At 42.8% G+C, this 26,663-nt stretch overlaps 2 protein-coding genes across 7 annotated transcripts in view; both read right to left on the bottom strand.

Moving 5' to 3' along the window:
• VPS13D (vacuolar protein sorting 13 homolog D) overlaps positions 1-8,204 on the bottom strand; it is a 95,805-nt gene extending 87,601 nt beyond the window's left edge. For all 6 annotated transcript variants that reach the window (XM_068171599.1, XM_068171596.1, XM_068171601.1 and 3 more), the window contains exons 1-10: positions 8,138-8,204; positions 5,609-5,777; positions 4,670-4,747; positions 4,252-4,442; positions 3,856-3,936; positions 3,406-3,522; positions 3,061-3,165; positions 2,562-2,732; positions 1,887-1,987; positions 1,258-1,426 (exon numbers count right to left, since the gene is read on the bottom strand). In XM_068171599.1, the coding sequence (XP_068027700.1) occupies positions 1,258-1,426; positions 1,887-1,987; positions 2,562-2,732; positions 3,061-3,165; positions 3,406-3,522; positions 3,856-3,936; positions 4,252-4,442; positions 4,670-4,747; positions 5,609-5,705 (1,110 nt within the window). In that variant the 5' untranslated portion in view covers positions 5,706-5,777; positions 8,138-8,204. The remainder of the gene's footprint in view (positions 1-1,257; positions 1,427-1,886; positions 1,988-2,561; positions 2,733-3,060; positions 3,166-3,405; positions 3,523-3,855; positions 3,937-4,251; positions 4,443-4,669; positions 4,748-5,608; positions 5,778-8,137) is intronic.
• Positions 8,205-10,928: 2,724 nt separating this feature from the next.
• On the bottom strand, positions 10,929-25,994 carry LOC137487162 (tumor necrosis factor receptor superfamily member 1B-like). The gene is made up of 11 exons (XM_068212780.1): positions 25,938-25,994; positions 20,782-20,826; positions 20,266-20,368; positions 16,395-16,523; positions 15,162-15,311; positions 14,329-14,422; positions 14,059-14,246; positions 13,250-13,324; positions 12,659-12,696; positions 11,889-12,156; positions 10,929-11,334 (listed from the first exon to the last, which is right to left on the bottom strand). The coding sequence occupies exons 1-11, from the start codon at positions 25,992-25,994 to the stop codon at positions 11,036-11,038; spliced, it is 1,446 nt and encodes a 481-aa protein (XP_068068881.1). The 3' UTR covers positions 10,929-11,035.
• Positions 25,995-26,663: the final 669 nt, after the last annotated feature.

Here is a 26,663-nt window from a genome sequence, read left to right as displayed (position 1 = left end):
TAATGGCATTAATGATCATATCCAAGTGCCCCAGCACATGAAAATTAATGAAAGTCATGTAGACAACTGTAACATTGACATTCCCCTGAATTCTAAATAAAGCTTATTTGCATTGCAAAATACACTATTTTAGCACTGTAAAAGAATTCACAACTGTATCCTCCTATTACAAATAAGAAGCAAGATTTGCAGCACAAAAATCAAACCAGGGAAAATAAACTAATTTAACAGAATGCCTTGCTTAGCCAGGAGCAAAAAAAGCTTCTGTCTTGAGTGAAGAAGGTAGAGGAAATGAACTGGGTAAATTAGGACAATGTAGTATTCATAGTCAGTTACTCAGCTACGTTGTCTCCTTTGTACTGATTAACAAGCTGCTTGAGAGAACTGATGATTCACCCAAGTTTAAAAAATCTATCATGAAACAACAAAGCAAAACACATTTTTCTAGTCCACTGCCATTACCCTTGTTACATTTCACAGCTCTGCTGAACACAATACATGCTCTATGAGACCTGGCTTTGCCAAGTACTAAAAAAATTTTCTGTACATTAAGCTACTGTATTACAGTTCATACCCAAATAACAAAAGTAAGGATTACATACAACTTAAAAGTATCAAGAGAATTCCTTTAATCCTTTAATACAGGTGTGGTACATGGTGCCCTGAATTGATTTGAAGAAAAAGTCCCAGTATACCTAAAGATAAAAAGCAGCTAATTATAGTTCATGGGGTTTTTTATTTTCTGAAGTAGGTCATACGTTCATTATTAGAGGCACTAAATTCTTCATCCTCAAATAAACTTGGAAAAACAAAACCAATAAACAACCCCAACTGTCAAATAGCCATAATTTTCCCCAATTATCTACCCAAGCATATGGGCAGACACATTTCTGGTATTTAAATATCTTTTGGATCTACAGAGAACATGAGTTAAGAAAGTATGTTACCAACTGTCACAGGCATTCTACAGCAGTTAATGCTATTTTTGGAGAACGCTGGTTACAGGTCAAAAACCAGAAAGCTTTTTGCAGTGCAAAACAAAAACACATGAACCTTGCAGCTCACACATCTCCCACAAGCCCAGGTCTCATCATTAAAATCTCTGCTGTGGTCAGCAGACAGTCAGTTCAGTGAAAACGGCCTGCAGTACAACTGAAGACGTTTCTTAACTTGTCCAGGTTTTAAATATGAAAAGATGAAACAAACCAGGTGTAAGATCATTAACCATCACTGCACAAGAAACTCAAGTCTAAATACCTGGTCTGCAGCAGACAGTGGCTCCCCCTTCAGCTTGCTGTAGTACATGTCCGTGTAGGACACCGCGTCCCGGGCCCGATGCAGGGCAAATGCCCAGGTGGAACGTTGCCTCTGCTCCCTGATCTCCGAAAGATTTGCATTCAGGGCAAAGATCCACCATTCCCGGCAGCTGAAACAATTTTCAATTACTGTATTACCAGTATTTCATTAAAAAAGCCTAAGGCAAGTGTGTGTCCAACTGGTGAAAGGTCCAGGAGACTCAGTGAAAAGCAGTGGGCCAGCAGCCAGGAAAAGCAGCAGCACTGGAGCCAGCACAGATGGGCTGGTCCTACAGACTGTATAGGACAGTGTTCCCCAAGGTCCCACCACTCCACTGGGACTTAGTCCAGCTGCCACATATCAGGCACAGACAACAAAATTTAGAGTTACACAGACTGGATTGAAAGCTTCAGGTAAGGATAATTTTACATTTGAATTGCATCTGAATATTTTAAACTGATTTCTGAGGTAGGGAACACAAAATACGAAACCTGAATCTCTAACACATGATTATTATGTACGTTTGTGTATTTTTCTCATTCTAGTTTTTCTAATATAGCTGGCAACACCACATATAGAGATGTACTTACTTTTCTGTTACTGTAACCTTTGGTTTCCACTTCCTGTATTTAAGCTGTCGCTCCTTTCTAGCCAGTTCCTTTAAAAATCCCATGATCTGCTGATACTGCGTCTTTTAATGAAACAACACAGAGATCAGTGAGGTGGTACTGGAACGTTTTCCCAGGAAAAGAGGAGAGGAAAAAAAGCCAGCCAAAAACCCAAGCAAAGGTTTGGATAACTGGCATCAATGGCCTGTACACGGTGCAGAATTAAGATTAATGTTAATTCACAATTTTGTTCCCCAGTGTGACGTATCTTCTCCCAGCCACTAGTGGTTCATGTGTGACATTCCATTTACAGCTTTATTTACAAATACACAGAATGAAACCTTCCATGTCAGGTTATCAACATAACATCAGCTGCTATTGTAGACCAACTCCCACCAACGTGCACCCTTCCTATTATTACAATAATCAAACAACAATTTAATTCTTTTTGCAGTAATCAGTTTCAGTAAAATAAATAATTTTGAATGCTTGAATTTAGAACAACTTATTAAATATATCTCTTTGAGCTGCCTCTGAAACAAAATCTTTCAGAGAGTATTAATTTTATGCTACAATAACAGCATTTGAATTGTCACAAACGCTGCCAGTTTTATGATATCTGTTCCAGTTTCTGGAAGGTAAATGGTTGGTATTTACCTGGGAGAGCTTCAGGGGTATCGTCTCAAGCTGAATGTCACATTCCAGCCGCGGAGTATGCCGGGATCTTAAAGGCTCCTTAGAACAATTTCTCTTGAGAAGAGCAGAAGTGCAGACAGGCTCCATGATGTAATTATGATCACGACTTTCCATACTTCTATCCATTGCTTCCTGGGGGTTACAAGCAAATTACTCTCTAAGAAGTGAGTGTACAATAGTCATTAGGATGCACTGGTTTCATGCTCTAGAATGTACTTTATTAGCAGGTCAGTCCATTGGAAAAAACTTCTTGAACATGTTCTCTCTTCAAAAGTAAACCAAGCTATTTCACAGCACAGCCTTTGTAGGTTGCACACATATCCTATCAGTAAAGCAGGAAACCATAGACTTCTTTTGCTCTCAAAAGACCAGATCCAATAAATTCTACATCAATCAGGACTGTAGTACAGAAAAGACTAACAATGACCTCTCTTTCATATGCAAAACCTCTTTCATGTACCTGTAGCTCACCAGGAGGCAGGTCACCCAGTAAAGTGCAATTAGTATCCCAATAAACACTGAAATCACCAACATCCAACTGTTTTTTCCGCATCAGCTTCTCCACCTGGAGTAGAAGAAGTGGAGTAAAGTCAAGATCATACACCACGTGCCATGTAGTTTTTAGTTTCTAGTTTTAGTATGTAGTTTCTACATACCAAATAAAAAACATGAAATGCACAGAGTCAATTTATTACAACAACCAAAAGATTTTTAAAATGCCCTATGTTTTTTTGAATATTTGCTAGCACCCATAAAATGCAGCAATGCCATCCGAGCTGCTCTTGTACACAAAAGCTGCACTTACTGGTTCAAACACTGCATTTTGCATTGAGACATTTTTGATGCAGATGCCAAATGCAAATGGCTGTGACGGATTTGTGACACCATCTTCAAACCTCAAATGCACATCCTGGATTTTTAACTGGACAGAAAAAAAACATTACTAGAGATATACTATTTACATCATTATAGCAAACAGTAGTACTTTTCATTAATACTGGAGCAATTTAATATTTAATTTCTGCAATTTTCCAACAAATTTCTACTAGATATTTACCCTAATAGGAACCCCATTCCTCATTTCTGATTTGTACTCCCAGGTTCTACCTTCTCCTCAGATACCAGCAGTCCCTGCCCTTCTCCCCATAAAAGAACCACTTTCTCAACACACTGTACTTTTTTTTGCTATCCTACAATTATTCTCCATTTTAAAGGCAAATGTATAACTGCCAACCATTCAAAAGCAAAGACTTACTTCAATGTTTTCTACAATTCTTGTGACTACAGATGCAGTAACTGAGTACCAATAAGACTCCCCCTTCTGTTGTTGCTCTTTCTGAAAGAGGAAACAGGGATAAGCATTACTAACCACTGTAGCAGCTGGAGACAATATACTTTGTTACACTGAAATCACTGTTAACAGGGAGAGAGAAAAAGTAAACAAGTTAATTTAAGATATTTACGTATCTCTGAGCTATGTGGGACACAGGACATAATGGTGAGGGATGGTAGGACAGAAACTGTACTATGTCAGCATGTGGAAATCAAATTCTAACTCCATTTCATGTGCAATTGCTCTGTCTCTTGTTAGGAGACTTAAATACAATCCACCACAGAGGTTTCTTCATCATGAAACACAAGCGTGACTCACCTTCCATTTTTCTTCAAGTGCCAGCAGAAGGGCTTTCTTGTGTTCCCTTTCTTGCAACTTTTCCCTTTCCTCATCGAATTCTTCTCTTTTTTCTGGTGCACCAATTAAGTGCAATTTTGAGACAGATATCACCCATGGATCCACATGTGGACGATAAAAAGGGATCTGTAGTGTTATTTTGCCAATGAAACCTGAATAAACAAAACAGAAACACTATCAGATTCCTGTGAAAGCTTACTTTATCAACCTTCAAAATCCCCAAAGAAAAAGTGGCATAAGAAACAAACAAGCTAAAACAGAAATAACCTAAAAATCAGGCTACCTCATTTGTTCAAGCCTCTGACTCACAGGTGCTCTAAAACATGCAATACTTCCTGTTAAAAAAAATCTGTCCTGCACACACAAGCAAAATACAAACCTGCCTTTACTTCAAATGGTAATTCCAGCTCCTTTAAGGCATCTTTTTTTAGTGGCAAGTTTTCCAATTCAACAGCACCTATAAAAAGCAGAAGAAAAAGACAAGTTTGCTAAACAAAATTATGTTAAAGAAAGCCAACTTGAACACTGTAAGCCCAAAACAACTGGCATTGTTTTTTTTAAAAATTAAATGGGATTTAATAAGAACAGCCAACCTATCACTTCAGGTTGTATTAAGCTCACAATGGTTACTTAATACACTTGTTAATTTTCCAATATCATGTGCCCCAACTATTTCATTATGTTGTCCAGAAGATCTTCTGTGGGGTTTTAGAACTAAACTTTGTTGTAGCCACAGATAAAACCTCTCCCTATTGCCTTTTCAGAAGAGATACTTATTTTCTTAGTATTGTGAAAAGCACACACAGAAAAGCCTTGGAGTATTACCAAACATTCTCACCGGAAGCAGCAGATAACAGCAGCAAAGGGTGAACAGAAAGCATTGATTTGATTACTCTGTACAAAGTACAAAACTCGTGGATACAGCATGACACAAACCAAACTACAGGGGAGTAACTATGAGCACTAAAAGGTAAGAGGCTGCAGGACACTTCCTGCCACAGTCCCTCGACACGGAAGTTACTGAACAGTATCAAGGAAAAAAATTACATAAATTCAACATGCTAAGGTAGCTAAGCATACTTTTGAAAATTTTATGTAAATTGGTTTAAGAGTGTTGATAAAGAGCAAAGAACATAAGATCAGTTACTGTTCATTATAAGGTTCTAGTACAAACTCTGTATTAAAAGGGTTTATATAGATATCAAAGACAATATTAAGTGATTATGTCTATTCCACCTTCCAGTTATCACAAAAAAATAACACTTTTCTAAATCACAATATGAAAACAGTACAGAAGATACCACAAAGCCTCCCTCACCCTTTAGAAGTGCCACTGAAAGTTGGTCTGTGTTCAGGTTATTGACATATTTGCCCAGGTAGGTGTTGAGGACCCAGGCTACCAATCCTTCCAACATGACTGTCCTAGAAGAAGAAAACTAATGCTTTTCTGTCATTGTTTGGATTTCTCGTCCATTGTTAGTCTCAGCCTGAAAGAAAAAAACAATAAAATTATTGTCTGAAATATACACTCTCAGCTGAGCTGACATCACTGTCACTTCAATTCTTACTGTCATCTATCTAATGAGAAGAAAAAGCACTAAGGTTAATTTTTTTCTACCTTAAAAATGCTTTATCCTATGCCCTTTAACTGTCAAATCAGCTTCATAGAGAGATTTGCACATAAAGTTCATCTTTCCATCCTTAGTCTAACCAAAACATTACTTTGTGGTGCAATAATCAACACAGAGAATCTACAATCCTCCTCCAGAAAAGGAAAGGACAAAACTCCATGTTGATCTGAAGTTTGCACTGGCTTCCTTGACCTCTGCTGCCAACATTTTCACCATGCTGGGTTGGCAGCCAGGTCTGAAGTAGCAGCCTGAAGCCTACCGTACTTTTGTAGAATTCTTACACGACATCTGTGAAGCAACTCGCCCTACTCAAACCCCTTTTTGGGAGAGCGTGTGTGTGTGGGAAGTAATCAGATATAAGCCCCAAAAATAGCTCATCAACAGTTACTGCAACAGGTTTTCAAAGTGGCAGCAGAGAGTACTGCACTGAAGAAAAAGCTACATTAGAGAAGTACCACTGGTCACACTCCAGAATATTTCCCTTCACTCTTCTTCTTCTGTTTCACTTCTGTGGTAATCAGGTCACTGAAATCCCAAAGTCCCAGTTCAACTTTTTAATCACTGAATTACAAAACTACTCATAGCTCCTGCAAGGGCAGGGTGAAGCCTGGTACAGTAGGGCAAAAAGCACGCAGGCCATTCCTTGAGATTGGAATGGAATAAATGTCTCAATTTTGTGTTTAAAACACTCTCCCAATCTCATATACCTGCCTAAACAATTGAATTCTACAAAGCAGAAAAAGCAAGAGACATCCTTTATTTACAGTTGACAACAGAAGGAAACAACGGCTTCAAGAGTGACATTTTCAATTTTACACTAAGATTTAGAGTTTTCTCATTATGAGATTTGTTTCATTTTAGGCAGACCCATTTAAACTTTTATTTCTTTCTTTAAAAGACAGTAAAAATATTTAACTAATAGTTAAATTAAATAACCAGAATTAAGCAACTAATGAAAGGCTTTTTCTAAAGGCTGAAAGTGAAATTGTGCTGCCCTGAAAAATGAAATAGAAAACAGCACAGAGAATTTCGATTCAGCTCAGTCACATGACTTCACATAAAATATTTTTTAACAGTTTTGCCTTTTCAAAATTTCTAAACAATTTTGAAAAACAATACTAATTTTCCACATAATAAAGACAAGCATTTGTGCTCTTGGGCCACCAGCTTATATTATAGGTTTTTATTCTAATAAAAGTGACAGGAAACTCAAGATCAAACAAAAGCATATACAGTCATCTTTGTTACACTGTCATTAAAAAAAGGTCAATAAAAAAAGGAATCTACAGGTGTTTGGAACCAAAGCAAAGACCTTAAAGAAACATTTAAGCACAGCAGAGATCAGCATCCCAGTCACTGAAACCCTCTGGTGCATGAACCATGCCTGAAGTCACCCTAAGAACTGCAAATGAAGTACATCACATCCTTAGCCTAAACTCGTGGGACATAACTAACCACATACAAATCTTTCGAATGTTTTAAGGCTTTTATATTTTTAACTCTCCAGTGCACTGCTGTGCCCTGGGAAGAAAAATAAGGCATTTATTTCCTATGACAATCTTTTCAATTCCTTAACACACACAGTACAAGAACTGTCAGGGTGAGAAGCAAAGCCCAAACCAGGCCCTGGCTCAAAGCGAAAAAAGGAAATTTTCCGCCCGGGGACACAGAGCAGGCCCTGGAGCGGCGGGGCCAGGCCAGGGCAGCGGTCGGACGGGCGGGGGGCTCTTCCAGCGCCCCGTCACCCACAACCGGGAGGCAAGGAGCCTTCGGGCCAGCGCCGGGGACACGGGCACCGGCAGCACAGACCCGCGGGCTCGCACCGCGTGCCGCGGAGGAAGCGAAAGGTCACCTTGCCCGGCGGAGCGGGAGGGACCCCGCGGGAGTCCCGGGGAGCGGGAGGCGGCGAACGGCCCGCGCCAGGCGGGGAGGCCCTGAGGGACCCCCAGGCCCGTCCGCCGGGCTGAGACCCCCGCGCCCCGCGGCGGGCGCCAGCACCGGGACGCACCGGGGATGCCCCTCGCCCACCCGCCCCGGGGCGGGGCGGGGCGCCGTGCCGTGAGGGGCGTGCGGCAGGGAGGGGCCCCCCAGGCCGGACCCGAGGAGCGAGAGCGGCGGCCGACGCAGAAAGGAATGGCAGCGGGGCCGGGGGTGCCCCGAGTCCCCCCCGTGCCCCCTCGGGACCCACCGAGACCCCCCGAGACCCCCGGACTCACCTGCGCTGCGAGCGGGGGGCGGCGGGCGGTCGTGGGGGCGCGCCCGAGTGCGGGAGCGCCGAGTGATCGATGGGGCGGCGGCACCGCCCCTGCAGGCGGGGCCAGGTGACGGCCCTGGGGCGGGCCCGAACCGCGGCCTCCGCGCCGCCCTCGCGGAAATGGGCGCAAACAGGGCGGGTTTGGGGCCGGAACGCGCGGGGTGTCGCGGAAATGGGCGCAAACAGGGCGGGTTTGGGGCCGGAACGCTCCCGAGGCCCTCACGGAAATGGGCACAAACAGGGCGGGTTTGGGGCCGGAACGCGCGGGGCCCTCGCTGAAATGGGCGCAGACAGGGCGGGTTTGGGGCTGGAACGCTCCCGAGGCCCTCACGGAAATGGGCGCAAACAGGGCGGGTTTGGGGCCGGAACGCGCGGGGTGTCACGGAAATGGGCGCAAACAGGGCGGGTTTGGGGCCGGAACGCTCCCGAGGCCCTCACGGAAATGGGCGCAAACAGGGCGGGTTTGGGGCCGGAACGCTCCCGAGGCCCTCGCTGAAATGGGCGCAAACAGGGCGGGTTTGGGGCCGGAACGCTCCCGAGGCCCTCACGGAAATGGGCGCAAACAGGGCGGGTTTGGGGCTGGAACGCGCGGGGTGTCACGGAAATGGGCGCAAACAGGGCGGGTTTGGGGCCGGAACGCTCCCGAGGCCCTCACGGAAATGGGCGCAAACAGGGCGGGTTTGGGGCCGGAACGCTCCCGAGGCCCTCGCTGAAATGGGCGCAAACAGGGCGGGTTTGGGGCCGGAACGCGCGGGGCCCTCGCTGAAATGGGCGCAAACAGGGCGGGTTTGGGGCCGGAACGCTCCCGAGGCCCTCGCTGAAATGGGCGCAAACAGGGCGGGTTTGGGGCCGGAACGCTCCCGAGGCCCCGCGGGGCCCTGGGCCCGGCAGGCTGCAGGAGCACCGGCCCCTCAGTAACAACCGCACCCGAATTTTATTTAATAAAGAGGTCAGGAAACTTGAGAATACATGTATTTATAAAAAGATATGTTTTTCTTTTGGCATCTGTTTTTTGTTGTTTGGTGGGATTTTTTTTGTTGTTTTTTGTTTTTTACTTTTTATATGCAAACGCAAGCTCATTTTTCCTTCTTCACCATAAAACTTGGATTTTTCTCTCTGACACCTCCTTAATATGAAAACTCAGTATATTAACTACTGTAACAGGATCCTCCTTTTTAATATTTTTAAATGTCTTCAAAAATCTTCCTTTGCTGCTTCAATATGGCCCCAATAGTGGGAGCTGACAGAAATGTTACAGAGCAAGAGGTTCAAAGAGCTGTGAAAAATTAGGTTCTTGCCTAAATCCTTCAGTCCTGTAGTAGTTTCAATAGTAGTAGTGCCCATTTTCAAAGTCTTTCCTGAAAAATACCTTCAAGTGTAAGTTTAATACAGATTTGCAAAAAGCTTCTTCATAGTAGACCTACAGACCTGTTTGTCAGTTCCAGAAATAATTACAGCTTATATAATACCACAGCTTTTGTGGGAGTTTAAAATTTGTGTTTTTAGAATCTGAATACTCTTTTGTAGCAATGTTATTCTAAAAGATCCTTTTACATCTCAGGCCTCGGAAATAACAACTGTGTCTGTCTTGAGGTAGATCAGGATAGTTCAGTGGGAAGGGATCACAGAGTCCAAGAGTGTTTTTATGGCACGAGACAAGAGCTATGTGTCACTGCATGACTTCACTCCCATGGGATTCAGACTCTGGGTTGCAGATTCTGGTTGAACACAGCCACCACAATGGACAGTTAAGTCACAGATGTAAAATATAATGATGGGAAGTGGGTTCCTAAGTATTGGCTCCCAAACCACTTTATTCAAGGAGAACCTCCATTCATTTTCTGTAAGAGGTGGTTGGAGCTCCAGCATCATCAAGCAGTGAAGGAGAACAGGATTTTCAGGTTCTGAGGTTTGAGTAAATTCCATTTATTACAGATGATACTCTGCCACCTGAGGGCAGTGAGCGATCTGGCAAAGAAAATCACCAGGATCTGCTCTAATAGTCACCGAACACTGGGAAAATATTTTGGATTCATGCCTTACCTCAAAAATGAGCTCAGGATTAATTGGGGAAGCCCAGTTACCTCAGCCAGGACACAAAGGTGACAAACTCTAGGGTTGTCAACAAAAGGAACTTCCTGCTTCAAGATAACAACAGTTCAATCTAGGTTTTCCCTTCTAAAACAAAATGAACTATGTACATGCAATGAAATGCTGTTGTTTAGACATAACATTTGTAATTTTAGTTGTAAAAAATGCTTGTGTAGAAGATTTCACTTCCTGATATCCTATATGTACTTGAGAAATTTGGTCTGATAATGAGAAAAAACAAACTAATAATAAAAGATATATCCAGGAGGATGAGGGAAAGTATGACAACTAAGACAGGGGATAGGAAACTGAATGCAATAGCTTTAAAATTCAAATCAAACTGATGATTCCTGAGCTTTGAAAGAATGATAATTTAACTCTGGTCCCTTAGGAGTGCTGGTCACAGCCGTGTTCTTGACACGTGGCAGACGTTGCATAAAAATCATCATCACAAGAAGTCTCAGGAGAAGACTTAATGGCATAAAGTTTGAAAAATATTCCTTTTCAAGTCTGATAAAGGTCCTCTTGGGCTATCACAGAAGAAAGGGAGGAGTTAGCCATTCAGTTTTAAAAAGTTCAATGCTTTTTTCTTTTAAAACTGCAAAGCAACAGAAGACACTAAAACCCTCTGAAAGCATCAGTGTCTATATTCACTATGAAATTTCAAATCTCTGTAAGAAAGCTACATTTACCATAATGTTTGTTTCATAAGACAAGAGGTTATTCAGTTAATTTTATCAGTCAATCAGCATATGATCTGTAATTTCCTTTAACTGGTTTTCATCCCAGCATCTTGAATACCCAGAGGAACCTTCTTTTCTTCTGGAAGTAAGTCTTGAAGTAAATTGTCCTCGTTTTCCACTGCAATGTGAATTTCAGTTTCTTTGTTCAAGGCATTTTCTTCTTTTGAAAGGAGAGTTTCTTCCCCTGCTGGGGAATAACAGGAAGTGTGCCCATAATCCCTGCTAGCTGGAGCAGTCTGCTCGGGGCACTGGGAGCTGCACTCTGGTCTACAAAATTTAACAATGCACGTCACATTCACCTGCGTTCCTCCGCTACCAGAATGTTCTGCCAAATGAACACAAAACACAAGAATGAAACCACAAGAGGCCAGTTGGATTCTTTATCCAGCTCTTTGATTTACTGTTAAAATAGACACTAAGTATCTTTTTGTTTCACTTAATTTAGTCAAGCTGGTTGAGTTGGTTCTGTAACATTTTGGTACCATAAAATCCACATATCTCCCCAGAAATAAAAAGGCTACCAAAACTGATGCAGAGACCTGGACTGCAAACAATTTCTTGCCCATCTGTTGTCATTTCAAATGCTTTTGACAGTGTTCTTTTGTAACTGCTCCCTTTGGCTTCTACTCCCACTCACAGGTAAGTGCCAACCACAGGTAAGTATTTAGCCCCTAAATACTTGTTTCTCCACTGAGAAAACTCTCTTTACTGTCTCAGGATGGCAGCTTAAAACAATCATTTTTTTCTTTTCAGAAATTACTAAATTTTCTCTCTGCTGAACAGGACTCAAATGTTTTATCCTGCCATTTAAACTTCTGCTAAAAAGACTCGTAATTGATACATTTCAAGAGGTTCTGGATCATTCAGAATCATTACTACCTGAACTCACAGAGCTGTGTCTGTCTCCACTCAGGAATTTAGGGCCTTCAGGAGGTGAATGTTGCTGCTGAAATCCTCCTGGGCTTTTCTTTTCACAATTCCTTTTACTTATTGCACTGATGGTTGCAGACCCAGTTGGATTCAGGATACTACTGCTGGACCCAGAAGTTTCCAAGAGATGCTGTTGTTCCTCTTTAGAACTCCTGGAGTTCTGCAATTCTGTATCTCTGACTTTTTTGTCACACTGTTTTTCTGGAGGGGGAAAAGGCTGGAACATTTGCAGAGAAATGCAAAATGTTAATATTAAAAAAAAAAAAGCAACCCACTAGCAAAGAAGAAGCCACTGATGATTGGAACTGGAGGAGCTTTAAGGTCCCTTCCAATCCAAGCCATTCTGTAATTATTTTCATTTGCATAGTGATGAGTGCACGTAAAATCCATAACAGCTCATTAGGGGCTCCACAAAATGAACCTGTCTGTTGAAGGCACCCACAGCCCTACTCTGATTATTAGGGACCAAAGGCTGTCAAATGTAGTTATCAAAACCCCACTTGGGTTTTACTGCTGTTTTTAGCCTCACACAAAGTGAGGGTGGGACATTATGTGGGATATATAAGGTACATCTTGCACCCCAGCTTGGGGACCAAACCATCCTGTTCTCCAGTTTTCTTGCTGCTGTGCAGTTTTCTTCTACTTGTAATTAGGTGAGAGTTTATGATTTCTGTATAACTTTTAAAGAAATGGAAGCGATGGAAAGAGAGGACACTCACCACATCTGCTTCTGTAGCTGCTGCAGAGTACACAAGGGCTGCCAGTGAGCAAAGACAGTTTATTACCACCCAAACCTGTCCCATTTGCAACAGCTGCACCCTAAACTAGGCTGAGTGATCCCCTGCTCCTGGAATAAACTTCAAATGTACATTTATTACACACAGTTTGAAAACATTGAAACTTGTATTGTATTGATTTTCTGACTTAAATTTAACCAGGAAGCAAAGAGAAGCCTCTGCGTTAATTCATCATTTTTCTTGTATAGTGTCAGTGAGAAAAGGTATGGATGACAATAAACCACATTCATGTCTGTTTAATTATAACATTTGAAATTGTCTAATATTTAAATGATGAAGTACCAAATTTTTAACAAGCTTCAGCAGAAGCACAACTGTTGCACAGTTGTCCAACTCCAGGGTTGTTGTGTGTTTAGATGATTACCTAAAATCTGAGGAACAAGACAGATTTGAAGAAAGCTGTCATCTTCTAAGACACTCATTTCAATCAACCACCAGGCTCAGGTTAATGGGAAATAAGGCGACACTTCGCAGTTTTCACAGATTTGCTTGTTTTCACTTCATGAATCTTACCTTTTTTTTTTGAGACTAAGCAATACCCCAAAATAGCAATTATCAAGACCAATAACAATGGCCCTGCTACTGCTCCTGAAAATAAATAAAAAGGAATTATTTAGCAGGTTGATCTAACAAAGGATTGCATTAGAAAAAGGTAGTTTTGTAGTTTCTGTGCATGGCTACAGAAGCTAAATTTACAAGTATTGTGTATGTCTGACATTGACATTTGATGCCTCAATTGTCAAACACCAAGGTCTCATTTCAGTCACCACCACTTCATAAAACTGAATTCTCCTCTCCTGAAAAGTGAGGACAGACTTTTGGCCTTGGTCACAAACGGCATTTCTCCAGGCAAGCAAGAATTTGTCACATACCAGGCCAAGTAGCTCAAAATGCTCCTAAACTTCTCTGCCTTCTGGATGGGCTGTGAAAGGAGAGAACACATCCCCACCTGGGAATGCTGTCAGGACCTTATGTCTCAGGAAAGGCTGACAGAAGACTCACAGACCTCTCACCAGGTCAGGTTTGCCTCAGTCCAGAATTTAAGATACAACCTTTTCTACCAGCTATAGCAGCAATTATCAGGAAATGCCATGTATAACTTAGATTGGGTTTTTTTAGAAATATTTCCAGATTTACAAGGACCATAGGATGCACTGGGGTAGTGCAGATGCACAGGTAAAAACGCAGTTCACATTAAATTAATTGAGTTCTTCTGGGGTTCTGTTTGGGTACAGGTGACTGGTTTTGAAAAGACACTGAGAACTAAATATGAATTTGGTTCCTGAGCAGACAAAAGCAACTTTAATTGAGTTAAAGCTCACCGGTGATGTGGGACAGGTCAGGTACAGAGTTTAACGTGACAGGTCGAGTTACTATTTCAGGTTTGTGGGAAGCTGAGCTTTGGGTCAGAAGTAGGCTCAAAATGGTGTGAGGCAGAACTGTGGCTGTTCCTGAGTCACTGCAAACAGTGTCAACCCTGCTGTTCCCGGGAACAGCCACTGATTTACAACTGCAAGAGACAAAAAGAGAAGTTAGGAACAACAGAAAGCCCTGCACAGTTCAGGCTGCTGTTGGACAGAACACTGGCTCACATGGTATGGGGTGTGCAGCTGGTGTTGTAGGATTCCTCAGGGGAAAAGGTGCCAGGAGGACAAGGTTTACATTCTGTGTCTGTGCTGTCTGTCCCTTTAAACAAAGAGGAAAACTCCAGTTACTTATCTGATGAGAAACTAGAATGAATAATCAGGGTCTGCAGGAGATCCTAGCAGTGATACAGAAGCAGTGCAAAAACACAGTCTATAACTGTCACAGAAGACATTCACTTGACACACCCAGCCCAAAGAGGAGATTAACCAGCTCTAAGTTTGGTATCGTTAAAGGTTCAAATGTGGTGCTGCAGACAAAGCTGAGCTTTTCACTGGACTGACTACCATACTGTTGAGTTCTGCATCTCCTCAAAATGATTCCTAATTTTTTTTAAATGTTCAGTGTTTTGAATATTTTTAAATTATTTATCATTTTGAGACAGATGTATTATCAGGGTGGTGGATTCTATCAACTAATAAAACCAGATCAATTCTGCAGGACAGCATAGAGTCATTATTTACTGTACCCAAAATTCCACCTGAAGCCTTTTTCCAAGGATTTAAGGAGTAATTAAGTGGTCTTGGATCTCAGTCACTTGTAAAGAATAAATCACCTAGTAGAGCAAAACGAAGATTAAGTTGGATTTGGAACTTTATGATATATGACAGTAAGAAATTGCAACATGTTGTCACTTTGGATATACCTCTGGAGAATATTGTTACTCTGGTTAGTGCCCGCTTGCTAAGAATGTAAAAAAAAAACCTAAGAGGAATGCACAACTGTAGGGGATTAGGCCAGAGTAAGTGTGCAGTAAGCAGAGTGTTTAAAATCAAATTACCTCTTCTGGACACCCGGTAACCTTTGCCGCATTTTTTATGTGTTCTACACAGCTCGCAGTACTCGTCTAGCTTGGAAACACAGAACTTGTGGGGTGGGCAGCTGCAGATCCTGTCCTGGGACCTCGTGCATGTTTGATTCTGTACAAGCCCTGGTTTTAAAACAAAAATAAAGCAAGGTGTCATTGAAAACATTTAAAATCACAGCCTGCAATGTTTTGGGTGAACATGAGGTGATGTTCACATACAAGTGGGCTTGTATAGCACCAAAAACCAAATGTGTTATATGCCCCAATGCCTACATTTTCAGAAGAGTTTTCTCTCTCTAGGCAAGGAGAAATTTGCACCTGCAGAGTGCACACTTAGAACTCTGTGCCTGCAGTTGTGTTACATTTTGTCATAACCCCAAACGTGGCCATTTGTGTCACCACTGCCATACCTGGGGGCCACACTGAGATTTTCAGTCTGTGCAGATCATGTCACTGTATTTAATGTGTTTGGATATTTTACTACAGATATTTTCATATTGTAATTAACCAGCTTTGTAAGATTATCTATTTAGATGAGACCAAAGGTCCTTTCAACTTAGACTGTATCCTTAAAACTTACTTCTCAGTGAATCAAGTATATAATGTTCTACACCAATTTCCATTAGAAATTATGGGGAACAGCATGATCGAGTTCATTAATGCAGGTGATCTATTAGCCCAAAATACAGGTGTTGGTACAATGTTCTACCTTAGGTACTGTTAAGCTGCTTCAGTGAACAGAACCAGTGTGCTCTCACTGACTGCTGCTTTGCAAAATAAATAAAATTTAGAGACGAATATCACAACCCATGTTTGCTGTTGTCACTCCAACAGACAAAATGAGAAATGACAGGATGTTGGAAATGTAATTATCCATTTACCCATGTCTAAGTCAGGTCTTAAGGTTTCTTGATGGGATGTTATAAGCAGGAACTTATTCAACTGATGGCATTTGGAATATTTTATTGATGTAGCACCTTATATTTTAAAAATATAAGATTGGCATCTCATTTTTAGGACTTAAAAAGAAAAAGGGCCAAGGCTCCCTTCAAGACTTTTCCCTCATTCCTATCCCTAAATCTTACACATTCCAAAAGTGTGAGGACTACACAAGTGATTGACAAAATCTCCTGGGTTTCTTAGGAGAAAAGACAAGGTTAAACCAAGCCCAGTTTTGAGCAAGCCTCTTTACTAATCCAAGCTTACCTTTCCTGCAGGGTGGTGAGCAGGCAAAGCACTGTGGAGAATGATTCCAGATTGCTGTGTAAGTTTTAGATCTGCAGGGGCTGCACTTGGTGTCCACGGTGTGACTGCAGCTCCCTGTCCTATATCGACCTATTAAAAGAAAAATAACCCAAACCAAAACAGAGAAAACATCTCACTGGTAAAGATCACTATGAATTAAGTCTCATTCTGAGCTGTTGAATCCTTTCCCTTCACTGACATTATGAGATTGGTATCATACACCATACATTGATGTAGAGGACTGCAGGTCTCCACAGGGAAAGTCTGATTTATGTCCACCCATGTTTGACCCCTTTTCCTACATTCAGTTCAGTGGATTCCAGACACACTCAAAACAAAGCAGCCTCAATCCTGAACAAAACCCCTCAGCACATACTTAGGTGCAGCTACCACAATACAAAAACCATTTTACCTTCGCAGAAGCTGTTTTGTGGTGAACACGAGGAGGTGTTTCACAGCCTCAGGCACACACCAGAATGATGTGTCTGAGTGAGACCCTTACTGCTATTACAGGCAGTGAGTGGAGAGGGCAAGATCAGGTAACATCACAAACAGGCCTGAATTAGAACTTCACCACTTGTCACTATGAAAGGGACACGAGCCCAGTCTTTCTCCCTCACCCCTCCAGCCAGCCCTAACAGACCCAAGCAGGGAGTTTCTGAAACTACTGGCTGTGGAGGCCAATGGACCAACAGGGAAAGAGTCCACAACACTCCCCTGGAGGGAAAACCCCTAAGGCGTTAACATCCCTTGTTATGGCCAGGAAAAAGGCTTCTCCCAGCATGGTCTCCTGTAACAAATAAATTCTGTGTATCCCATTGGCCCTTCCCCCTCACTCCAGCCCTGTGCCCTGAGCCCATTCATCCTGGTGCTCTACCCCACCCCTTGCCTTCCCTGCATAAGCCCATACCCTCTGACTATCTGGAGCTCTCTTCCCTCCATGGAGAGAGTGAGAGTCTCCTCGTCCCTGGACCCCTTCACAGCAGAAGCCTAATAAAGATTCTCCGTGGAACCCCATACAAGGACTCCGTCCCTCGTTCTTCCTCACCAAACACACAAAGAGCTGAAGTCACTCGGCAAGAGCACAAAGGCGCCTGTGCCACCAGGACATCCTTCTGAGGACACTTCTCCAGGGGGGTCAGCCTGTGCCACCAGGACATCCTTCTGAGGACACTTCTCCAGGGGGGTCAGCCTGTGCCACCAGGACATCCTTTCAAGGACACTTCTCCAGGAGGGTCTGCCTGTGCCACCAGGACATCCTTTCAAGGACACTTCTCCAGGAGGGTCTGCCTGTGCCACCAGGACATCCTTCTGAGGACACTTCTCCAGGAGGATCAGCCTGTGCCACCAGGATGTCCTTCTGAGGACACTTCTCCAGGAGGGTCTGCCTGTGCCACCAGGATGTCCTTCTGAGGACACTTCTCCAGGAGGGTCAGCCTGTGCCACCAGGACATCCTTTCAAGGACACTTCTCCAGGAGGGTCAGCCTGTGCCACCAGGACGTCCTTCTGAGGACACTTCTCCAGGAGGGTCTGCCTGTGCCACCAGGACATCCTTTCAAGGACACTTCTCCAGGAGGGTCAGCCTGTGCCACCAGGATGTCCTTCTGAGGACACTTCTCCAGGAGGGTCAGCCTGTGCCACCAGGACATCCTTTCAAGGACACTTCTCCAGGAGGGTCTGCCTGTGCCACCAGGATGTCCTTCTGAGGACACTTCTCCAGGAGGGTCGTGGCACTCTGACCAGCACCCACTTTCCGCCGCGACAACTGGCATTCCAGACAAAGTCAAAAGCTATCACAGGTGGTTTTGAGGCACTAAAACATGAATATTGATCTAATATCGATATCCAACTGAGACAGACAAAAACTCTCTAACAGTTTAGCGTTAGAAAGTGTATGTTTATTGCAACGGCCGGGCAGCACGTGGGATGACTCCCTCAAGCGCACTGCAAAGATCACAGGCATTACAAAGCCCTTTTATTTACAGAAGTCTTGAATACACAAAATATGAGTGCATATTCATACCCCTGCCACTTCCTCTGCTCCGCTTCGTGTGCTAATTGGCAAAAAGGCTATTAAGCATGCGTAGTTTTGCTCCCTGAAATGAGTCAGGGGGTTCATTTTGGGGAGGGGTCTCCAAAATGAGGAAGTAAAATAAGTCTTCCTCATTCTGACCTTTCCACCTTTCCCATGCATACATGACAAATGGATCCTTGTAGTTTTCCTGTGTTCAATGGATTCCTCAAGTATGGGAAGTCTGCAACTGTTTTCGTGTCCCTGAAATCTGTTTATCACATTCTGTTTCTCATGATGAGCACAGCTACCCAAACATAAAGTTGACAAGCAATGAGTTACTAGATCCTGGATCTCTTATCTAAGATCCGGCTACTGTTAACTATGAACAAAGCCTACCTATCTACTTCTGCTAACTCAGCAACATCTAATTTAACTAGCATCTGAACTTTCCTAAAATTCTTAATTCTTCAAAATTAATGTCTCAGTTTCTCCAAAGCTTCTCAGCACCAACAGAGTTTGTACTATCTCTCACATTTAGTACAGTGGTGGGAGCATGTAAATATGAGTTCCAACACATTAATTTTGGAGAAAACACCTCAATTGCCATTTCCCTTTCCTGTGAAAGGAGAAAGAAGATAAAAGTCAATGTCTCATATCCTTTACAAAAATATCCTGGAAAACATACTCAGGAGGCAGGAATAACACTGAAAATTTGTTAGAGGCACTTAGAGAATCTGTTTTTCAAAAGAAGAGGCCCTGTAGGTGATCCAAATTAACTCTTTCCAAAGAGTCTGTTTTTCCCTGTATTTAATTAAAGCTTTACATTCTGCATCCTACATGCTGCTAATAATCTAGGCTGATTGACTGAACACTACACAACTGAAAAGTTTTACTTATGAATTACCGTCTTTCATCTGTCATGAACAAAGGAAGTTTGACAGATCTATCTAGATAATTTCAGTTAATTCAAGAAACTGCAGCTGTTTCAGTAAATACTGATTTCCTGTTTAAACTTCCGGATCTGACAGAGACATATTTTCTTTGCTCAGCATGTTCATTGCTCAAAGAAAAAAAAGGCAGTTTTTTTTTTTTTTTTTGCTCTATCTAATATAATAATATAGTGGCAACTTGTTGCAGAAACTCTGCTACCAAAATTTCCAAAGAACATTACTATCCCCCCCAAAAAAACAATCCCAAAACCTGCAGACAATGACTTTGGCTAACTACAGGTCACTTATAATCACCCCTGGAGTGTACGACGTGACAGCTCAGAGCAGACAGTGTCTGCAGTGTCTGATTTACAGTAAAAGACAACAACTCCCTTAATGAGCAATGACAGATTGACCTATCCAATGGAAAGCCCCTTAGATAAGTGACATTATTGTAGTACAGAAACCAAGCTATACTTCATGCCCTGATATACAATATATAATTTCATTAGTGGGCTTGGGTTTGTGTTGCCTAATTTTTGTAATTCCCTTAGTGAGATGTTGCTTCCCCTCCAATGTTGACTAAAATTACTTTAATTACTTTCATGAAAACCTCATGCAGAGCTGTGCTTACACAAGCTCAGAACCTACCTCCTGGTGAGCCTCAGCCCAGTTAACCTTGTAGGGGAATTCCAGTTCTGATGAACAATGTGCCTCTTTTGCAGGTGTTTTGCAGTCATAGTGTTTTGTTGTCTTTGTTGAGGAAGAATGCATTAAAAAAATGCATCTGCAAAAATCTGATGCACTTTAGATTTATAAGTAATCAAAATACACCTGAAAGCTGAGTGAATTTGGCTGTGTAAAGTAATAGTTTGAATTATAACCTACCTGGAGGGCACTGGCTGCAGCATTTATTAAGTTCTTCATCATAGAATTCAGTGCTGGGATTGTTGCATTGTGCAAACTGTGGCGTATAAGGTAATGAATATTCCTAGGAGAAATCAAGGGGAAGTCATGAGTCACAAGTCCATTCTGATCCTGAATTAGAGACTCAAAAGAGACAAATACCTAAAGACCAGTACAATTACAAGCACCTTCCTCTCCAAGGCACCAATGTAGCTCCAGTGAAGCAGAACACAGCAGATGCCAAGAGGCTGCAGGGCAATGAACAGCTAATGAGCTGCATGTGACTGTTTTGAGATTCCTTTGTTTTCCAAAGATCCACCACCACAAACAGAGTGATTTCTCCAGGTTTTATGTTCAAAAGAGTGCAGTGGAACTATGGGATTAGCATCAGATCTGTTCATTACTGCATCCTCCAAACCAAAGGGCTGAGTGCCTTATCCTCAGCTGCCATGGCTCAAACAACACCTGACAAAACACCAGAGAAACCTGAATTCCCACCTGTGGGTTTGTGGGAGAAACATTTACTGTAAAGTGGCTCAAAAACTTCAGTCAGTCTTTCCAAAGAAAAGAGGAAAAGGCTTTTATCTTTCCAGATACTCTGTGATTCCTTCCTGAGCAAGAAAGGCCTTGATGTTTTGAAAATGATGTCTCCAAAAACTGCACTGCTGCTTCTGAGAAGCAGCACCTTTGCAGAGGGTGCAGACAAATATGCAGGTTAAATGCATTAGAGACAATCATGAAATACAGGGTGCCTAATTTCAGCTCACACTGATCAGCACAGCTCAATGACTTCAATGAACAAGTGTCAAAGTATTTGATGACTTACTGACTATTTTCAAAGGGAAAAATACACTCACTTAAACAAGGCTCCTGTCAGGTAGGACAAGCGTAGGAGTTTCCTGCTAGACCAAAAAGGCACTGTTAAAAAAGGATGTGACACTGCTCAGCTTTAAGGCATCATTGCAGCCTGAAGAGATTGCTCCATGCATAATCTACACACATTTAGAGGAATCATTACTAAAACGAGAAATCAAAACAGGAACAAGATCTTGGGAGGCCGGTAATAAAAATAAAAATATATTACTGATAAAGGAGATTAATGTTTCCCACCCCCAGCAATTGCTTAAAGGGAATTCAGCATTTTCTTATGCAGCTCATTCAAATATTCTACCTCTTATTTAGCTGTGATCAGAAACAGGATTTTGTCAACCTACTCAATGGTCAGTGTCAAAAAAACCCTTTTCTGAGAACGTGAAGGCAGAGAAAAGTCTTCTTGAGTTTAGATATCATAGGATGGATAATGAGAAAACTTGATAAAACCTGTTTGCAAACTTGAGCTGACACTAAAATTTGATGAAGGAGAAAAGGGCTCTGCTCTCATCAGAAGTATCCTTCATTAAGTTACTCTTTTATTAGAAGAGGAAAGATCAAGTGTTGTCATCCCATTTTTGTAGTCACTATGATCAACTTCATTAAACAAGCAGTTGAGAGCCTTTTCAAAACATAAGCTTCACTGCAAGAGCAGACGGAGTGGGGAGGGGGGGGAAGGAGAAATACAATAAACCACATCACAAATTACCCTGCTGGTGAGGCTTCCTGGCAAAAAAAAAAAAAGTTCTTATCTCACGCTCTTCCCTGTCTGTTGTAAATCCTGCCCTGTGAGCTACAGAGACTGGAAAACCTGTCAGTTGCTGGGTTCACACCTGTTTCTCTGAAGTTGTGCTTGGAAGGATCTCTCTACTGTCTGATACAATCTCCCTGAAATTTTATCTGATGAGCTCTCCGTGCCTTACAATTGACAATTTCTTCCCAAATGTCCTCAAAGAACATTATGGGAAACAAAAAGGGAGTTGTGACTGGCTTAGACACAATTCACACACACACGTGTTCAGCTTGGTTTGCCCTGGAAGGATTCCATTCATTTAGTAGATCCCAATTTTCTAGCAATGTCACCAATCCTAAAGTCTGAGTTGGGCCATATAAGATTTCTGTCTGGCATCCAGATGCATTGGCTACTTTGGACTGAAAGACTGATGAGTAGAGGCCAGATTCTATTTCACAATCTTTTCATTTTGTTAGTGTTTGTGTCACTCACAAGTCCTTATTTTACCCTGTTTTTACTGTGATTCAGTGTTCTACAAGCAGATTGTGTGAAGGGAAACTAACCTGATGCTGCACATTTTGCATTACAGGCTCAGAACTTCTCATTTTATGTAGCAGTGTCTAATGGCAGCTGATTTAAAAGAAATTTATAAGGACAAAATTAAGACTTTGGAAGACTTCATTTAATTTAACAGGTACAAGATAAAATAAAATGCCTCATCTGTCTATCAGTAGAGGTACAAACATTCCTGAACATGAAATTTAGTCTAGCTCTATGCACATCAAATTAAACAATACATTTTGGCATAGAAATGGGTAAACTGTGTTTTCCTTTGACTTCCTAACTCACCAGGAAGATTTTTGCAATGCCTCTGCATCAAGCAATAACTAAGATGTTACAAACACAGACAGTAGCTCCAGACTCCCTGGAGTTCCTGCATTGTTTGGAACATTTTCCTTTTTGCACTACAGAGATTACTATACAGGTGACCTAATTTGTCCCTGGAGAGGAGTGGGCTAACAGTAATCTCCACACCAACTGAAAGGACTTTATGTGTAATTAAATTTAAGTATCTTAAATAATAAAAATAAAACATGTTAATATAATGGGCGCATCTATATAAATCCATTCATATAACACTCATTTTCACTCAAGGCCATTTAAACAAAGATATTTAAGCATATATTTTAATCTTAATTCACATGTCTACATTTCTATTGATCTCCTTTTCATACATTTGCCTTCAAACTTAAGCTGTAAGTCAGAGGAGTCTGAAGAGGAACTGCATTTGTGTACAATGTTCCTCACACATGTGAAACCACAATGAAGTCACTGAGGTCTCTGTTGTAAAATCTGTTTCTATGGAAAGGACTTGAGACACAGAGATACAATTTGCTGAGCTACCAGACCTACTTGAGGCAGGAAAAAAACAGAATTCTGTCTAAAATATTTAAACTTCTCATTAAAAAAAAAAAAAAAATTCTGTTGAAGTTTAGTTACCAGACAACAGTGTGGCCCAAATCAGCTGGAGTTGTATCAGGCTGTACCAACTTTACTCAAACTATGAAGTTTCTTTCAAAGCTGCTGTGCTGCACATCTCTCAAAGATTACAGTCCATTAGGTGAACTATTCTCCCATCCTATATCACACTTTACTTCTGTAAAGCAGGAGTCCTTGCACAGCCACGCACCAACAGATTTACAGTTTGACATCCCCCCTCCCTGAGAAATCAGTGTCTCTGCTAACTGCCAGGAATTCTGCTTCATTGCCACTCACCACCAGAATACGAAAATGTCTTCCCAGAATGAGAAAGCAGGAAGCACAGAATATAGAAGCTGTTCACAACATGCAAAAATTATAGAAGTCCAAGTTTGTAGGAAGACAAGGTATATTTTATTATATATCTATTTGGAAAAATATATCTCACCAGTTCTTCTCTTTGACAACTTCAGGCTATTACTGATAAGCTTGGTGATTCAATTGTTCAAAATGGCAAAAATAATGTTCAGTTCCCGTGTCTAACACAGGGACTGAGGCTGGGAACTTTCAGAGACTTCCATATGAATGAGAAAAAACCCAAGAAGTAATGTCACTCAACAGCTATTGCTTTGCCAGTTTGTCTCCCTCAAAAAAATTTTTTTTCTTTAACAAATCACTGTTTAAAATTTATATAACAGGCATGGGTTTTTTCCAGCTCTGTGGCAGGTGTGGTATTACCGAAACTACTGTATTTGTTTTTCTAACATTACATATAAGCTTTTCCTTACTTTGTCACAGTGCAAAACGTGATGCTGAAAGTTTCTGTCATTATTTCCATCATTATGTTTCAGTCATATTTAGAGTGAGAGGAGAGCTAATTCCATTTGAACCAAAGTCCCTTGCTCAGCATGAAACATGACAAACTTAAATTCTGGTGATACGTTCTGCTACAATTCTGAGACTGTCCCTTCTCTACCTGCTTTATCCTATCCACTGCAAGGTGTCCAGTAAATCAGGTTCAAAACACTCTCACCTAAAAACCAGAGCAGAATTAAAAATAGTGAGAAGCAGTTAAAATAATTCTTTTAATACATTATCAGTTCACTGTAGCACCCCGTACCCCTTAAAAGACCACTGTGTAATTCCAGGTTCAATACACATTCTGTCATCCTCACCTGATTTCACTGAACCTTTGTCTTATCCAGCCTAAATTCCTATGATTAAATAAACACGTAAATAACATAAATATCCCATGAGAACACAGTGACCTGGACATCTCAGCAACATTTCCATATTTATCTTCACAATCCTGAACATTTTCAAACCAGACAGAAAAGTGCTATCAATACACCAGTACAGAAAACACCGAGTCGAAGGCAAACAGATGCCATGGAGCTCTTTGGCCGGCACAGTTACAAACCCTCACTGCCAAGCAGTGCTGCAGCTGGATGTGGAGCAGGACAGCCCCGGCTGCAATGAAGGGGAACAGCATCAGATCTTCGCTGCAAGTTAAAAGGCTTTTCTATTTAAACAGGGAAGAGTTCTAGGGAACCAACGGAGCACAACAAGTTCTTCCTGTGTAAACGATGTAATATAGATATGGGTTTACACTCTGCATTTGCCAGGACGCTCACCACATTACAAACATTCAAATAAGCCTGCAAAATCAACGTATTTCCGATGAAAATCCAGGAAAAATTATTAGCCATTCCTTTGGGAAGCCAAGAAGCAACAACAACATAGACAAAGGCTGAGCTTTGAAGTTCTAAGAGCGAGATTGCTGTAGAGATCACGGTGAATCCAGCCCAAGCCCGGGGGCACAGAGGTGGCAAGGGACAGACAGGCAACAAGGGACAGGAGACAAGGGACAGAGAGGCAACAAGGGACAGGAGACAAGGGACAGAGAGGTAACAAGGGACAGGTGACAAAGGACAGGAGACAAGGGACAGGAGACAAGGGAGAGAGAGGCAACAAGGGGCAGGAGACAAGGGAGAGAGAGGCAACAAGGGACAGGAGACAAGGGAGAGAGAGGCAACAAGGGACAGGTGACAAGGGACAGAGAGGCAACAAGGGACAGGTAACAAAGGACAGGAGACAAGGGACAGGAGACAAGGGACAGAGAGGCAACAAGGGGCAGGAGACAAGGGAGAGAGAGGCAACAAGGGGCAGGAGACAAGGGAGAGAGAGGCAACAAGGGACAGGTGACAAGGGAGAGAGAGGCAACAAGGGGCAGGAGACAAGGGAGAGAGAGGCAACAAGGGACAGGTGACAAGGGACAGAGAGGTAACAAGGGACAGGTGACAAAGGACAGGAGACAAGGGACAGGAGACAAGGGACAGAGAGGCAACAAGGGACAGGAGACAAGGGACAGACAGGCAACAAGGGACAGGTGACAAAGGACAGGAGACAAGGGACAGGAGACAAGGGACAGAGAGGCAACAAAGGGCAGGAAACAAGGGACAGAGAGGCAACAAGGGACAGGAGACAAGGGACAGAGAGGCAACAAGGGACAGGAGACAAGGGACAGGTGGCAAGGGACAGACAGGCGGCAAGGGGCGGACAGGTGACAAACGGAGCGCACACCCAGCAGTGAGAGGTGCCCGCTCACCGCGCACCTCCAGAGCGGCATCACCGGGCGATGCCCGCCCGCGTTTCCCCCGCTGCGCTCCCGCTTCGCAGCGCACCCAGCACCCCTGGAGCACCCAGCACCCCTGGAGCAGCTCCCCTGCCCCCGCCCGGCCCCGCTCACCCGCCCGGCCGCGGCGCCGATCAGCGCCGGGATCGGCCCCAGGAGCAGCGCCGGGATCGGCCCCAGGAGCAGCGCCGGGATCGGCCCCGGGACCGGCCCCAGCAGCGGCGCCCAGCGCGGCCCCATCGCCGCCGGGCGCCGTGCGGGGCGGGCCGGGTCCGGCCCCCCGGGCACCGCCCCGCACATCGGAGCTGCTCGCTCGGGGCTCTCGGCGTGTGCGGAGGGTCTCTTCAGCCCCATTCAGAGGATACCGAGCTGGATCATCGAAGTCCAACTCCTTCGCCACACAGTACAAAGCTGCTTTTGCAGCATTCCAGTATTCATTAATGCTCACCGTACCAGTCACTCGTGAGTCACACGCAGCCGGGATGGTACAGACAGACTTTATTATAAATTCAGCCCTGCTCCTGAGAAAAACTCGAATCCACTAAGAGCTCCGTGAGCTTCAAATGGCTTTCTTGCAAAAATATTTCTTCTGAGATTGAAATTATCAACAATTTAACATTTACATATCAAAAAGGAAAAGTGTGGCCGTGGCTTAAAATCCAT

The sequence above is a fragment of the Anomalospiza imberbis genome, chromosome 23 (genome assembly GCF_031753505.1).
Source record: "Anomalospiza imberbis isolate Cuckoo-Finch-1a 21T00152 chromosome 23, ASM3175350v1, whole genome shotgun sequence".
NCBI classification, from domain to species: domain Eukaryota; kingdom Metazoa; phylum Chordata; class Aves; order Passeriformes; family Viduidae; genus Anomalospiza; species Anomalospiza imberbis.
Note: the sequence above shows the minus strand (reverse complement) of the source record. Positions and strands in the feature narration are given on the sequence as shown.